Raw genomic sequence first — 17,823 nt, 5'->3', positions numbered from 1 at the left:
AGCCTGGGCTGACTCTCGCCCACACTGTGGCTGCCCCTTCGTGCTGCCTTTGAAACCTAAAAATCAGGGCCTAGGGCAGTGCCTAGTACTCAGGAGGTGTTTGAGAAAATTGGTAGACTTGATAGCCAGTCCTTTAAATGTCTTCTCCCACTGGGCCTGGAGCAGCAAAGACCTCCCGTCACTACATCGGTACATGACCTTGGCTTAGCCACCTAGCCTGACTAAGCATCAACTTCCTCAACTGTAAAGTAAAAGCCAAACTGATGATATTTAGGGTCCTTCTACCTCTTACACTCTTATTTGAAGACAAAGTAAAAGAAAATAAAACATTTACATTTATTTAAGTGGCTATATTCTGAAAAGAGAAGGAACATATTCAAAATCTGTGTTACAGAAAAAGAAACACACACTATTAGAATGATAGCCATCTAAATGTCGTAAAGACATTTTAAAAAGCAGGATTTATAACAGTTCCCCCAATGAGGATAGCCTCTAAAGCTATAGGTCTTAGAGGCATGAAATGCCCACAGCATGATTTAAGGGAAACCCTTAGCTTGATCTACACAATCAGTCATGCAAAGACTGTGCAATGAATAGAGACCCCCCCAAGGAAGCAGGCATGGAGGGGGATGGCTGCATTTACACACCAAAGGATGACCCTCTCAATGGTAAAGATGATGCAAAAGTCACGGATAGGTAATCTAGAACAGCGTCTGCTCATTCACTTACATAAACTCTAATGCCTCACCAATGAAGTCCAGCTCAATTCCTATTCCTATCATGTGCAGGCTGTCTCCAATATATCTGAAAAAAGAAGGTCTAAGATCTAGTATCAAGTATTTTAAGAATATTCTTTACATCTCTTGAGTAGATAGATATGTCAAAAGGTTCTCTTTGACAAGTTATATTTCATAAGTCAAAAATACAAATAACTTGCTAAAATAGTCTTTCTTAAAATAAAGTAAAATTCATAACCAACTTCTTCTGCTTTGGTGAAAATGATTCCATATTCTGATAGAAGGAAAACAGACAAGGACACCACTGCACAGGAGTCAGGTAATAAATTCCACTCTCTGGCACTGCCAGTCCTACTCCTGCCTACGTAGCCACTGACACTGACTTTGGCCGTGTCTCTTTCACTCATCTTCCAAGAAAAATCAATTGAGGAAAACAACATAAGAATCACTGGAAAATAGTTGTAAGATGCATCTAATTAAGTCACACAGGACAAGGGGTATTTCAAGGCTGTTGGACACAGCACCAGGCTGCTGATACTTAGATGACTAAAAGAAACCTGAGGCTTTTCATGGTGCTTGGCTGATGGGCTGCTGGTTTCAGAGTCAAGAGTATGGGACACATTTTACTCACGAAGAGATTCTCAATAGGCAGCCTGTGGAAACAGACTTGGAACCTCTGTTTTACAGATGTATTCTTCTATTATTTTAACAAAGCATCTTTAAATTGAATGCTAGAAAATATGGTCAAACGAACTATGCAATGCTCTCTTCTTAATAAAACCATCCCACATGGATACTAGAACCCCTGCTCCTGAACTGTTTCTTGAGGAGTCATGACTAATTAATCTTCACAGTTCATAACCCCAGTATATAAAACAGGAAGTGCCTTGGGCATGCTAGTTATACACTAGAGATTTGCTAAATGAATGACAAAACTTCCAGAGCCTTAAGTCAACTAGTTTGCACTTACATGTAATGTGTTTTCAAATTCTTAACAGAGTTGCACAAGAGAATTCTACCTGATTAGATTCTAACTTCTTGCTAAGCAACCTCCTAAAAGAGAAAATGAATTGCTGAGTACAATTCATCTTTGAAGAGCATTAATGTAGTTAACTCTTGCATTAATAGCAAGAGTACCAAGCATTTCAACATACATTATTTCATATATAATTAGACTCTTTTTTCCCCCCAAAGCCTAATTGCTTCCTCATGGAGGGACAAACCTCAACAAACAGGAAACACCTGTACATTTACCTCAACCCCCAAAAGTCTTGAGTTATACCAAGACGTTCCACAAATGTTCCCTGGTCCTATCGTGGTAGACCCACAGTTCCCTGAGAGAAAAGCCTTTGCAGGCATATGTTCAACCTCAATTAAGTTAGCTGTCACAAGAAGCAAAATCATTCTATTTGGGTTGTCAGCACATGAAGGGATGTTTGCTCTTACCACAGAAGATGATAAAGGCATATAATGAAAGTGCATTACCTACTTCAATGTCGCTGTCAATGTTCAGTGTGTCATTAGAAGGAAACATGGCCCCTTTCTTATAATGCTGCTTACAGACTTTCAAGCCAGTTCTATTGTCTTCATTTTCTCCGTAACCGAGTGTCCCCAGGGATATGTTCTTTAGCTGATGATACTATTCAAAATAGTTAAATAAAAATCGTATGAGCTTTTAAGAGTTTCATCAGAAGTTACAGCGTAAGGGGCACCTGGGTGGCTCAGTGGTTAAGCGTCTGCCTTCAGCTCAGGTTGTGGTCCCAGGGTCCTGGAATCGAGTCCCACATCAGGCTCCCCATAGACAGCCTGCTTCTCCCTCTGCCTATGTCTCTGCCTCTCTCTCTGTGTCTCTCATGAATAAATAAATAAAATCTTAAAAAAAAAAAGAAGTTACAGCATATGGAATACACTTATAGCTATTTTAAACTTTGTGTCAGATCCCTCAATAGAACTTACCCGTGTAATATACCACAAGGTAATTTTCTCATGGGTGGGCAGGAAACACACTGCCTCACGGAACTTGGAACTACAGTAGATGACGTGCTAACAGACACTCCCACCTGTCTAACCTCACAGTACACCACTGTCTCCTGGCTCCAAGTGCCACCTTCCAAGGCCACACTGGTCCCCAGCTGGCTCCTGGAGCTTGCCTGGCACATTCCCACCGGGGCCTTTGCTGTACCCCCTGCCTGGAACCCCACGTTCCATCTGCTAGGTTCACTCCTTCAGGTCTTGAGTCAAATATTACCACTTCAGTGATGCCTTCCCTTACTACCCAGTGCAAGTTGCAAGCATCCATCACCAGTGCACAGGCTCCACCAGGCACTGCCAGTCTCCTCCCCAGCTCTATTTCATGGCAGCCATCACTGGCAGACACACCACTGAAGACTCAAGCCGTCCATACCTCACAGCTCACACTAACACAACTGGTATTTACTTACATAAACATGACTTTACCATTCGCCTATCTGCACTAACAGGGCTAAGAGGGCTTTACTAACTCCCACCTTCATTAACATGACTTTACTATTCCAGGAAACTTTTTTTTTTTTTGAGAGAGAGAGAGAGAGAGTTGGGGGGTGGAATCCTAAGCAGGCTCCACCCTTACTGCAGAGCCCAAATGGGGCTGGATCTCATGACCCTGAGATGAGATCATGACCTAAGCAGAAAATCAAGAGCTGGACACAACCAACTGAGCCACCGAGGTACCCCTATTCTAGGAAACTTTTGCCCAGGAACATAACAGTTACAAATAACTCTATTGTTCATTTCAGGAACATCTACAACAACTGATTTAGACAATCAATCTGAAGATTTAGTCTAATAAATGCAAGACTCTTTGAAACCAAGCCCATCTCCCCACAAACCCTCACCTTGCTGTGTCCACCAATCCAAAACTATGATATCATATCTTTACCCAATTCTAATTGAGCTCCCCTCATGCTGAAAAACCAGTCTAGCTTACACCTCAAAATCGGTATTGGACTGTGCCCTTTTCACCCAAGGAACTAATAAGAATGGTCAAGGGAGCATCTCCCTTACCTCTGAAAGTAATAAGCTCAGTTTTGCTTATTAACACGTTTTCTTGGTGGTGTTTTGAGGGAGCTAGCATTCAATGCTATACATTTCACTTTTTTTCATTGGTCTGGTTCTCATCTCTAGAATGAAGTTCTATGGGAACAAGGCTTTTGTTCATTTTATTCATGATACATTCCCAGTATCTAGAATACCTCGTATATAGTAGGCACCCAAATATTTATTGAATGAATGAGAAAAGAAAAAATATGAATAACAATTTCCCTCCCCTAAATGCTTTCTTCAGGCCTATCAGTGTGGTTTTTCAATACTTACTTAGATACGAGTATATCATACCCTATTCCATATTCCTAATATTCAGCTAGGTTTATTAATGCTAAGACATTAAAATTGAAACTCTGCAATCTTAGATTCGATATCTCATTCATCAAACCTTCTGAGAGTATAAATCCACTCTCAGCTGTTTGAACTTGGGTAATCTCCCAAAAGTAGTGGGTATAAAGGGATAAATATAAATCTTTAAGAAAAAACTTAAATAGGCAAAATAGGCTAAAACAACAAAGTCAAGTGTCAATCATTCATAACAAAACACTTGCCTGATTGATAGCAAAAAAGATGCTCTCATAGGCATCCTCTTGAGTATAGACACTGTAACTATAGTCATCTTCATCCGTGCCAGAGTATCCTTTTAAAAACAAGTGCTTAAAAGCAACAGTGTTCTCTTCTTTGAAAGCAACTACCATCTGGTTACTTAAACCAAAACGAACAAGCTAGAAAAGAAAATCAAATACGAAGATGTGAATTTTACCGTTTACCAGGGCAGGCAAATGCATTCATATTATCATCAACTCCTGCCTATAAATATCAGCAAGTGTTTACTAACCACATTAATGTCAAAATACAAGTCCCAGAAAAGAATACACTCATTAAGCTACATAGGCAAGTCAAAATAGCGTAAAATTAGAGGAAATTACCACTCCCAGTGACTACCAACCTTACTGATCTTGAATGAAGGAGGAGAAATCCAAATCAGTGAAGTCGGAATCCATTTATTGCATATTTGGATTTCAAATTAATTGCTTTAAAAACTGATGTACTCAATAAAGTAATGTCATTTTTTTGTTGATTAACATTTAGAAATTGCAATTATTTTTTAAAATCACAACGAGGCTTTATATGTGGCTTTTAAGAATGTTTTTGAAAAGTGGACTATATAATACTTACTCTATCTGAGAGGTAATAGTTGTCAAAGGAATTCAATTATTCCAGCTCTGCAAGAACTCTTATATAAGATTTACACCTTAGAGATCTCGCTGCAAGATCTATAGCATCAAAGCACCAGAAAGAATAGCAGGGTTTGCTTTACCCCTCTGAGTTCAAACCCATTCACTGTCCGCACGCACCCACCTTCTTGTGACAAAACTCCTACTTTTTCTCCCTCACGCTGTATCCTCGTCCAAGATTTGGCACCAAGGGCTCTCTTCACTAGGGGGCAATGTATTCATTCTGCCCATTTTGGAATCCAATATGGGGGGAAAATTAGCAGGCACTAAATTTTACCAACCCCCCCACCCCGGGAAATTATACACACACCAACAATCTTTCACTCTCTTTCTCTCTCTCTCTCATGCACACATGCACATGTGCGCACCCACACACATGAATGGCGGAAGACAAGTCAAACCTTTATAAGCCCTCCCCATCTGCCTACTTTATCTCATCTACTTTAAAAGACAATAAAAGTCCAAAAATCTTGCCGTAGATCTTCATCCCACTAGGTCCCTAAAGCAATTTGGGACTCTTGTTTCTTCATGTGTGAAATCAGCAAGTCCAACTAGATGACTGTGGCATTCTGCTATTTGCTGTCACTCCACAGTTGGATATGAGAGACTGCATGGCACTGAACCAGACATCAACTAACGAACCTTTCAGATGAAAACACATTAATCTGCATATGCAAATATATATACTACTTTCTAGTGATTTATATTTTTTAGCTTTCTTGTCTGACTTTTTGAAAAGGCTGAATAATTAAAAATAATAGCTACCATTTTTCAGCAACTATTATACTCCAGGTGCTTACTAAACTGCATTACAAGCACCATCTCCATTACTAAAACTCTAAGGTGAGGTCACTACGGTTATCTCCAATTTACACATGTGAAAACTGAGATTTAGCCCCATTTAATTGCCCTAAGTCATGTAGCTAGAATGAAAGTCAGGTCTAACTCCAAAGTCACTTTATTGTGCTATAACAATTTCCCTCTCTTGGAGAATCTGCCTTTGGGACTCTTCTTATAGAAAAGAATTTAGATGCTAGCTTTCCAGAATTGCAACTACTGTTTGAGAATGTACTTAATTGACACTCCTTAGCATCTGAGCCTCACCAGGTCACATTCCTCAAATACCAAGCCAAAGGATTGAGCAATTGTTAAAACCCAGCTAGTCTAAGGAAAGTATCAGATAAGAAACCACACATCATCTAACCTGTGCTAGAAATCAAGCAACTGGAAGCTAAAGGTTTTTCTAAGCACATAACATCTTTCAATGGTGCCTGTAGATGCCAGAAAAGGTCAGGTTGTTTTTTGAAAGCCAAAAGTAAACCAGGGAATTAATACATACATGATTGTTTCAAGGTCCTGTAAAATACTGATACACAAATGAAAAAGAAAAACCTGGTATACATGCATGTGAATTAAGTTCTTCAATCAAAGTCTTCTGAGTGCTTACTCTGTCCTGGGCTGGGATATGATGTGGGCAAGATCAAGTTGCATGGTGTTGAATAACAGCTCTTATCTACTGAGTGCCAGGGACTATGCCTAAAATTTACAATTTTTTAAAAATATAATTCATAATACCCTATGAAGGGGATATTCACTGGACTCGACAAAGACAGGAATTTTCCCCCCACTATTCAGGAACTGGAATAGCGTCTATCACAATGCCAGAGTCAAATACTAAATCTGTTGATGAATATAGTCCCATTTTATACATGTGCAACCTGAAGTCAGGGAACTTATTCAGGTTGGAACAGCTAGAAAATATCAGTGTGGGGTCTATTTAGATTACATATCCCTTCTCTTGACCACCTGGCCACACTATCTCTCAAACAGAGATGCTGCCAACTTAAATCTAGAAGCGGGGATAGTCGACCCATTCCTCCCACACTCAAACTTGAAATAAAACGCACACACATACACACACACACACACAATCTGAATGAGGAATGGATATCTTGACCAAGAAAGTAGCATTTTAACTACTGATATTTTAAGCTACCACCTTATTTAACTTAAAACTCAAAGCTCATCAACTCAACCTGGAGAATGACACAACATGAAGGTGTAAACTCTGTTTGGAACCACCCCCATCTGGCATCAGGAAGAGGAAATTTACTCCATTCCATTATTCATAGAACAAGCTGAGATCCAGCATCATCAGGTCAGGGTTGGGATTTTCAAAGCATATGTTAGTAGAGAAGAGAAACCCTAGGGAGGAGATCATAAATGCCCTTCTTGCGATGGCAGAACCAAACACTCTCCATGGAGCAAGAGAAAGGAGATGATGGGTTTGGTCAAATGGGTGACAGAAAAATGTACTCCTGCCCCACTAACTAGATCTTAAGATTTACCAAGACTATGATGATAGAAAAATAGTGAAGCGCAGCCTGGCAAAGATTGTGAAGGTAAGACCTGATTATGAAATCGGTGTAGGAGAAAATATTCTGTACCAGGTAAAAACAGGATCCTGTCAAAATAATGAACAAAGAATATGAGAAGGAAAGAGTAGAACTGGCAAAAGAATGTGGACACCTCTCTCAAAATTATACATTACTGCAGAACGCAGAGTAGGAATGTCTTTTTTTTTTTAAAGTTTCCTCTTCATCAACCCTGATAAAATGCCACCTATCCCATTAGACTTGGGAATGGAGTGCTAAGAGACAGAAAAACAGGGGGAGGTACAAGTGGTATCCGAAGGAAGGAAAGGTATTCAAGAAATCTGCTCCAATTAGATATCATCCATGTAGCAAAACTTATTAGAATGGTCCTCCAGCAGAATAAGAGCTTAATCCCTCTCAACTTTGCTAGGGGAGACAGGGTACATCTACACGTAAAGTAAATGATCATTTCTCAGGAATAGTCTATTAAAAGCAGTGACATAGAAAGCAACAGATACTAGGTACCCAGGAAAACCACGTGGTGAGTGGTCAGGCAAGACTGTAGGGGGACTTCCAGTGGCATCTGCAAGATGATAGAGAAAAAGAATCACTCTGGACTTGGTGTTACAAACAGGGCAGGGATGAGAATCACTGGGTGCATCCAGCTGGCTGGGATCTGGGGAGGAAACAGTAGCTGAAGACCCATTGGAAAGGCAAGTCCAGGGATCTCTGGGTGGCACAGCGGCTTGGTGCTTGCCTTTGGCCCAGGGCGCAATCCTGGAGACCCGGGATCGAATCCCACATCAGGCTCCCGGAGCATGGAGCCTGCTTCTCCCTCTGCCTGTGTCTCTGCCTCTCTCTCTCTCTCTCTCTGTGTGACTATCATAAATAAATTAAAAAAAAAAAAAAAAAAAGGAAAGGCAAGTCCAAGGAGACTGTGGGAATCTGAATTTCAAGCTACACAGTCAAGATTCTCTTCTGTGGGAAAAATGGGTACCACAAAATTTTCTGAGGAGAGTAACCCAATGAAAGCATTCTAAGAAAAATTCATTTGATATTAGCACTGAAGGCACTGGTATGTATGTGGATAAAGAAGGTAAGCATCAGAAAACTAGGAAGGAGCCTAGTTAACTTGTCTGTATTCCCAAGACTGCAAAATGAGGACAGGACTCCTGTCTAGAATAAAACCAATCTGAGAATCAGAGACTCTAGAGCCAGACCAGCGGGCTCCAATCTGACTCTACCCCTTATCAACTGAATGGCCATAAGAAAACTATGTATTCTCTTTGGCCCCGTTTCCTCATCCACAAGAGGGGAGCAAAAACTGACCCGTCACACAGGGTTGCTCTGAGGATGAAATGAACGAACATGCAAAAAGCACCTGTGCCTTGCATATGGCAAATGCTACGGCATATGTTATGCTACATCTCTGCTGCAGTGATGCATTCCCAGCTGTATTCCCAGCAGGATACACAGCAGGGAGGTGCTTCATACATATTTGAAATGAATGAGATAAGAGTCTGAGCTAGAGAGAAAAGATAGTGAGTATGGCAAAACATAAGTAGACAGTTTTGTAGGAAGAATCCACAAGATTTAGTAGATATCAGGACAAAGAAGGTAAGTCAAAATCACAATGTTCTATGCCTAGATAAGGTGGAGTTGTAGTAACATTAATAGATCAAGAAGCAAGCTGAATGAAAGCTGTTTTGGCCAGAGAAGAAATTAGAAAACAATTAAAATTAACCAAATGAAAATAAATAAATAAAATAAAATAAAATTAACCAAATGATAAAGGGGACATCATTTCTCCTCCTTCCAAGTAATACTAACAATGTACCTACTTTATAGGATGCCAAAATTAAAACTTCAAAGCCAAGAATTAAAATGAAAATATTTTTATTTTTATTTATTTATTTTTTAAATGAAAATATTTTTAAATGAAAAAACCCAGGCATGCACATTTAACAGGAGCCCTGTATCTCAACTTTATTGGTTTTTTTCAAACTTTGTTGTTTCTTTTAAAGCAACTTGGTCACCCTAAAGCTTGGTGTACTGGAAAGCATAACATACAATGAAAAGATCTCTTTATGATCAGAGTAAAGATGTAACTTCAGTTACAACAGGAACCTCCTCTCATTTCTAAAACTATACAAAAGTATTTGTAGAAAGGTATTTATTTTTGTGTTCCAGAAATAACATCTTTACATTGATATCAGAATGATTATTTGCCAAAGGAGCCAAATACCCCAAATCGGTAGTGTCTTTAAAAGGGCACACATTTCAAGTGTAGTTACCTACAGAGGAGCCTCCCTGAAACCGGTTCAAAGCCACAGTCTCAAAAACTAGATGACAACTCTGATGGCTGTTGTGATACGGGGATAAAGTCTTGACAATATGAAATTCAACAAAAGATCCCAATGTAGCCCTTGTATGCCCCTAATAAGCCCAATGGTAAGTATTTACTTACCGCCTTAGCTACTGCTGCAAGGGAAACAGCATTGTCAAGACTCAAGTCAAAACAGTCAAAAATGCATTTTCAAAAGTGTATTTGAATAAAGATGAGAAATTTCAAGAACATAATCACTTGGGATTGAACCCCTCTTGCCAGGCTATGTGTTTTATTCAGATATAGAACTCCACCCCCCCCCATATCAAATTCCTTATTATATACAGACCTACTATTTATCTCTATTTACAGAACCCGTGGAAAGATGACCTCATAATCCCTTACTAAAACAAGGTCATTATCGAAACTGAACTTCAACCCACCATCACCCTCCAGAGTCAACATAAATTTACAGTTTTATGAACTTGAGTGTGGACTTTTCAGAGCAAAAGTCAAGAGCGGAAAAATGAAAATAGTTTCATCTTGGGGTAAGGAAAAAAAACAAAGAAGCAAACTGACAATATGAATTACCTGTGTGGTAACCATGACTATCTTCAAAATCTGCAATCCCAGCTTCCATGGAATCTGGTGTCTGGCTCGGTATTTTTCACAAGGGTTCATGAAGTAAAACTTCAGGTCTTCCCTCAGACATTCTTCTTTCGTGTCAGAATCAAGATGAGCCATTGCATTTCTGCCACAGAAGACCAATTTTTAAATAAACAGAATATCTCGTTCATCAGAGAGTTTCTGAATAAAACTTCCTGTTCATGTTTTTTATCCATTCTTACAAGCAAAATTCTGTCTCCAACCAGTGACCTCTTTTTCTCTTTAGAAATCTGAAAATTGGGATCCCTGGGTGGCGCAGCGGTTTGGCGCCTGCCTTTGGCCCAGGGCGCGATCCTGGAGACCCGGGATCGAATCCCACATCAGGCTCCCGGTGCATGGAGCCTGCTTCTCCCTCTGCCTAGGTCTCTGCCTCTCTCTCTCTCTCTCTGTGACTATCATAAATAAATAAAAATTTAAAAAAATTTAAAAAAAGAAATCTGAAAATTATTCAGGACCCTCTATCACTTGCCTTTCCACATAGTTATTCATTTAGTTCCAAAGGGCCATTGTCAAAATTTTTAAGAATAGGATTTTATTTGCAAGACTCATCATCCTACATCTTAACATATAGAATTCACCTGTCACTGGAATATTGTTAATATTCAATAACAAAAACTAGATGGGATACTTTTATGATACACCAGATATGAAATCACAGAAACTTGAATTAAATTGCTATGAAAACAGAGAATCCATGTTCTATAATGTACTGAATGATTATGTCCCTTTTTATTTTTTTTTATTTTTTTTTAATTTTTTTATTTATTTATGATAGTCACAGAGAGAGAGAGAGAGGCAGAGACACAGGCGGAGGAAGAAGCAGGCTCCATGCACCGGGAGCCCGATGTGGGATTCGATCCCGGGTCTCCAGGATCGCGCCCTGGGCCAAAGGCAGGCGCCAAACCGCTGCGCCACCCAGGGATCCCTATGTCCCTTTTTAATAATATAACAATGATAATAAGGTTCAAAATGCAAATACCTTCAGGAAGTCAAAATAGTATCTATTTACGCCTAGTCAAATATTTGTGTCGCTTTACAATGGTAATGTTTGCCTTTACTATTTTGAGGGGTCTGGACTCAGGAATGGGCATGTGATGCAAGCTAGGCCAAAAAGAAGCAATGAGCTGTGGTCCCAAGACTGTGATAATATCTGTTGGGAGAAATGTCCTACTAAGTCATCACCAAATTGGAGTGTGCAAAACAATCCATTGGCAGTACAGAAAGTATTAGTATTTCTATTTTATTCTTTATCTTTTCTTAGAAATGAGTTTTATACTTTAATTTTTTATTTTAAATAAACTCTATGTCCAACAGGGGGCTCAGACTTACTACACCAAGATCAAGGGTTGCATACTCTACTGCCTGAGCCAGCCAGATGCCCCTATTGTATTCTTTATCTTAAAAAAAGAAACTGAACTCTACTAATTATTAATATAACATATAGAATAACAGTGGTATATAATCATGCATAATTTATAAATAAATATACACACATTGAGAACATGCACTTAACTTGTATCATTGGATACATAATCAACAAAGTTTGGAGATCACAGACTTTTTTTTTTTTTTTAATTTTTTTTTTTTTAATTTTTATTTATTTATGATAGTCACAGAGAGATAGAGAGAGAGGCAGAGACACAGGCAGAGGGAGAAGCAGGCTCCATGCACCGGGAGCCCGACGTGGGATTCGATCCCGGGTCTCCAGGATCGCGCCCTGGGCCAAAGGCAGGCGCCAAACCGCTGCGCCACCCAGGGATCCCTGGAGATCACAGACTTAAAGCAAAGGCTGTAAGTCTCGAGTTTGTGGAAGTCACCTTGCCATCATAAAAGAACATGCAGAGAGTGGAACTAACACAGAACAGATAGAAGATAGACACTAAGCTTAATGACAATACTTGAGTTCCTGGGTCCAGCTGTGCCTGAAGCCATTTGTGCCAAGACTTGCAATGTGAGCTAATAAATACTACTTGGGGCTTATGCTAGTTTAAATTAGTCTTCTGTTTCTTACAATAGGAAGTGTCTTGATGATAAATTTAATGAATAAATTTTACTAATTTCAGCCAATCATTCAAGGTATCCATTTCTAGGGAAGTTTCATTAATTGGGGGTCATTTGGGGGCATCGTTTCACCTGAAATATCTAAATGACCTACGTTTATATTGACTTCAGATCTATATTATCTACCCTAACAAGTTTCAAAGAAGACTAAGGGGGGTGACGGTGCCTGCCTGGCTCGTTAGTAGAGCATGCAATGCTTGATCTTAGGGTCATGAGTTCAAGCCCCATGTTGGGTGGAGCCTACATACATACATACATACATACATAAGAAGACTAAAAGGGAAAGACTATTTTAAGACTATTTAAGACTTATACTTAGTTAATAATTTTCTATCTTTAAATTGATTTTTAGATCTCCTATTTCCAGAATTAGTAGGCTAGGTTATTTAGAATTTTCCTGCTGGGAGGAAAGAAGGAAGGAAGGAAAGTAGGAAGGAAGGAAGAAGGGGAAAGGAAAGAGGGCAGTTAGAAAGAAAGGGAAAGAAAAAGAAAAGAAAGAAGACAGATGCTGGATAAACGTATACGTCTTTTGGGGGGCAGGTAGAGAAAGTACCTGAGGAGTGAAAAATAGACCAAGATGTCCTAGAGCTCTAATGCACCATATAGTGAATATATACAATAATGTTGTATTATAAATATCAAACTTGCTAAGAAACTAGATCTTAATTATTCCCACCTCGAAAAAGAAATGGTAATCCTGTGAGGTGACAGAGGAGTTAACTATTGTTACAGAGGCCATCCTATTATAATATATAAATGTATCAACTCAACATGCTGCACACCTTAAATTTGTACAATGCTATACATCAGATATATTCCAATTAAAAAAAACTTATAATAAAGATGTTTTTAAGAACACTTAAAGGGCAGCCCGAGTGGCTCAGTGGTTTAGCACCGCCTTCAGCCAGGGGCCTGAACCTGGAGACCCGGGATCAAGTCCCGTGTCAGGCTCCCTGCATGGAGCCTGCTTCTCCCTCTGCCTGTGTCTCTGCCTCTCTCTCTCTCTCTCTCTCTCTCTCTGGGTCTCTCATAAATAAATAAAGAAAATCTTTAAAAAAATAAAAAGAACACTTAAAAATTTAAGAGTAAGGAACTCCCAGTCTAGTCTTGGGGGGACCCTGGAGGAGTGGGGGCCCATTGCTATTCAAGCCCACTTAAGCTTCAGTCTGCAGCCCCAGGAAAGGGGAATGAGAGAGCCAGGACTGAAGGCCCAAAGCCCCTCCAAGATCTGAAAGAAGATCCTCCTCAAATTTAGATGGGAGTTCCAAAGAGCCACCCTCTCAGAAAAAGTACTGTGCATCAAAACTCCTGTCCCCAAACTTAGAGCCTACAGAGAAGGCCAGAGCAGTTTAGATCAAAGAAGAGACAAAGAAAATTTAAAAATAGGCCCATCCTGAGAAATGATGCCCATGACACATTCCTTGGAGCCTCACACCCCGACAAGCCAGAGAAATCAAACCAAGAACCAGCTTGGTTCAGGGGGTTCCCGACTGACAACAGCTCTTCGTCTCCTAGCGAACTCACAGACCTCTCCCGAGGTTCATCCTAGCACTCGGGCACTATACGAGTAACCTGAAGAACCTACTGATCACAAACTAAGCATGTGAGGAAGCCCAGGAACGTGGAGCAGTCCACTTAGAAACAGGGCCTAGAAACAGGGCCGGGTATATGGGAATCCAACATGGGTTGAAGACCATCAGGCTCAGCATATTGAAAGGCAAGAACAGGGAAAAATATCTAGAAGAAATATGTGTAACTTGCGAAAAACAAAAAATTAGTTTAGAAATGAAAAGTCAATGACCATGTCAGTCTCCTCTCAAAAGAATGAGGAGACCCTTGAAATGTGCTCACTGCATCCAGGCTACTTAGGTCTGGGTGAGATCGGCCACCCTGCTGAGTGCCGTGCTGAGGCTGAGTTGGGGGCTCGGGACCCGAACACCAGGGCCTCCCCGAATCACAGATGCTTAGCATTCAGTAGGAGAGAGACTCGTGAGTGCATGTTCCCATGTTACCTGAGAGCTCAGCGAATGCTGTCCCTGAGTGCCAAGAGCACTGTGGAAACAGGCCTGACTCTGACAGAGGGGCTCACTGAGTCAGAGGGGAAACCTCACCAAAAGCCACAGGGGGGACGTGCCATGGGGGCACCTGACAATAAGCATCAAGGATGGCACTTCCCAGAAGAACGTGCTCTCTTGGCTGTGCCTGACAGCAACATCCTCCAATGTGAACCTTCAGAACCCCGAGAACATGCCAGAAGAATCGTCGTGGGCATGTTTGAGCAGTACTAAATTTAGTTAACCACCATCACTTTAGCAGACCCGTGTTGCTAATGTAGTCATCCTGATGACTCATGCTATTTTTTCCATTTAATAAGAGGAAAAAGCCATCTGAAAAGTTGTGATAGAACCCTCAAAACATGGCATGGAAACTCCTGCCTTGGCCTCTAGTGTGAGAAAAACCATACGGAAGAAAGAAGAGATGGTTTTCTTGAAAACAGTGGTGTGAAACAGGGCATTAGGTCAAATACTTAGTGAACAGCTTGCGAGCCCAGCTCTGCCAGAGACATTTTCCTGCCTTCCAGGAGCTCAATCCAGTGGAAAGGAGAGAGATGAATACATAAAGGTACGATAAAATGTGTTCCGTGCTATAATTGAAATATGCATCGAGCACCCCAGGAACAGAGAGAAGACAGTGCCCCAACTGCTTCAAGTGGCTTCAAATAATTCTTTCAGGTGCTGGTTTCTTTGACTATATGTCCACTAAATGTTCAAAAAAGGGTAACTAATGTTAACATTACTGTAAGAAACCTTATTAAGATAATTCATAGATGAAAAAAAATTTCAGAGATAAAAAATACCAGGTCACTTATTCTGTTAAATTATTTACAGAAGTCTATCCACACAGAAGTTTTTCCACTTATAGAACAGCTGCAATACTTCTAGCACTGTAAAGGAAAAACAGAAAAATGGAAAAGCTAGTATGAAAACCTTTCCCCTGAAGAATACAGGACCCACCCGGTAAAATAAAGGATAGTACTAATCAAATGTAATCAATAGAAATACAGAAAAAAAAAACCTAATGTGAATAATAAAGTTATGTAATAAGATGGCTGGGTTTTTTTTAAAGATTTTATTTATTTATTCATGAGAGACGGCGGGGGCCGGGGGCAGAGACACAGGCAGAGGGAGAAGCAGACTCCATGCAGGGAGCCTGACGTGGGACTCGATCCCAGGTCTCCAAGATCATGCCCTGGACTGAAGGCGGCACTAAACTGCTGAGCCACCAGGGCTGCCCAAGATGGCTATTTTTAATAAGTCCAACTTAAATTTAGAAATAACATATGGGGCATCTGGGTAGCTCATTCAGTTGAGCATTCTGACTTTTGATTTTGGCTCCGGTCATGGTCTCAGGGCTGTGAGATCAAGCCTCACATTGGGCTCTGTGCTCAGCAGGCAGTGTTTGTGAGATTTCTCTCTCCCTCTCCTTCTGCCCCTCCTCCCCTCTAAAACAAAAAAATCTTTACCAAAAAAAAATAAATAAATAAATAACATCTAAAGTTTGGAAGAAAAGGTAATGAAATTTTGGTTCAAGAATTCTGGAATCTTGGGGCACCTGGGTGGCTCAGTGGTTGAGCATTTGCCTTCAGCTTAGGGTGTGATCCCAAGGTCCTGGGATCGAGTCCCATATCAGCCTCCCCACGGGGAGCCTGCTTCTCCCTCTGCTTGTGTCTCTGCCTCTCCCTCTGTGTCTCTCATGAATAAACAAAGAAAATCTTAAAAAAAATTCTGGAATCTCAAGGATAATGTAAATGCTTAAGTTTTCTAAAATTACTTTTCTGAGGGTTCTTTCTTGTCACCCTCTTCCCAATTTGTAGATCTACCCTATTTCCCTGGTCAGTGAAGGGTATTAAAATACACACACACACACACACAATTAAAAAAATACATACACACATACAACTGGACGTCCTATAACAAAAATACAAGGGTGTGAAACAAACAGTGCAAAATGAAAAAGGAGAAAAACTTAAAAAAAAGGGGGGGGCAAGAATATCCCACAACTAAAACATCCCTGCATTTGACACATACTCATCCCACACCCTCCTGTGCTGAGCACCAGGCTGGGTGTTTGGCACAGGAGGCCTGAAGTTGCGATCACAACTTTATAAGCAAGACTTAAGTCAGCAGGAAAAGCACTGCAAGTTCTATCACAAATGATGAAAATCATCAACAGGTTGAGAAAAGGGCAGAGAGCGGCTAACTCATAACACAATTCGGGACAGGGGAAGAGAAATTGCACCATAAAACAATGAAGGAAGAGAAATCGATGAGGATCTAAATCTGACCGATCAACTGCAGCATAGTCGTGAAATTGAAATTTCACAAAATAAGTAAGAATAATCATAATTATTCTTATATAATAAAATAATCAAGAATTATTTATGTTTCACTAAACTATAGGAAGTGCATGATGATCTGGATTATATAAGCTTAATAAACAGCACTGCTAAAGACCAAAATATCAGAGGGGAAAAAGCACAGTATTGGTGAGCATTAAAACAAGATCTGGAATACAACAGAAATTCACCCCCATACCATGTACTAAATAAAAGGTAGAGATGCTGGAATGGAAAAGTAAATAGGACTCAGGAAAGAGAGAAGCCTGAGCCTTACTACTACCAGGAGAAGTCAGAAAGGAAGCACAACAAAGCTACTTTAGATTATGAGAAAACCTACTCTTCCCTCAGATAATCAGGACTGTGTCATGTCAGCTAATTTTAAGGCTATCATGTGACCAAGGGCAATTCCAGCTTTAACAAATCCATGACTAAGAAAGTCTATGAAAGCTTGATGTTTTAAAAAAAAAAAAACACACAAAAGAAAAACAAGTTACCAGCAATTCTTAATCTCACAGGGGTCATCACCCTTTATGGGAACCTGTGAAGGCTTCTGACCTTTGCCTCAGAAAAATGGGCGCACTAATTTCAATGATGGTACCTTGTTCCTATTAGCACAATCAGCTCAGCAAATAAGCTAACCAGCCCAGAGTGCTAGGTTTTCAGCCTGCATGATCCTTACCCTAATCAACAAGAGGCATGAAAGACTGTTTTCTACTGCACTGGCCTCCCAGAGGGGTGTGTGTATGTATATGTGTGTGCGTGCAAGGGGGTATGTAAGACCATTCACTGGTACGCGAGAAGAAAAGGTTAGGCCTTTCAACTGTACTAACTTAGCAGAGAGAGAAGTTACGGTTTCCAAGGTTTAATATAGGGATTATTATCTATTATACCTAAGCTGCCTTCACTTGGTCAGAATGCCGGATGCCTGTGTCCCACGTAG

The 17,823-nt window shown here is 40.3% G+C and overlaps 1 protein-coding gene across 4 annotated transcripts in view; it reads right to left on the bottom strand.

Annotated features, from left to right (window-relative positions):
* Positions 1 to 17,823, bottom strand: part of MCOLN2 (mucolipin TRP cation channel 2) — a 51,952-nt gene that overhangs the window by 24,940 nt on the left and 9,189 nt on the right. For all 4 annotated transcript variants that reach the window (XM_072754719.1, XM_072754720.1, XM_072754718.1 and 1 more), the window contains exons 2-4: positions 10,349 to 10,508; positions 4,370 to 4,543; positions 2,223 to 2,376 (exon numbers count right to left, since the gene is read on the bottom strand). In XM_072754719.1, the coding sequence (XP_072610820.1) occupies positions 2,223 to 2,376; positions 4,370 to 4,543; positions 10,349 to 10,508 (488 nt within the window). The remainder of the gene's footprint in view (positions 1 to 2,222; positions 2,377 to 4,369; positions 4,544 to 10,348; positions 10,509 to 17,823) is intronic.

This window comes from Vulpes vulpes, chromosome 3, assembly GCF_048418805.1.
Source record: "Vulpes vulpes isolate BD-2025 chromosome 3, VulVul3, whole genome shotgun sequence".
NCBI lineage: Eukaryota > Metazoa > Chordata > Mammalia > Carnivora > Canidae > Vulpes > Vulpes vulpes.
Note: the sequence above shows the minus strand (reverse complement) of the source record. Positions and strands in the feature narration are given on the sequence as shown.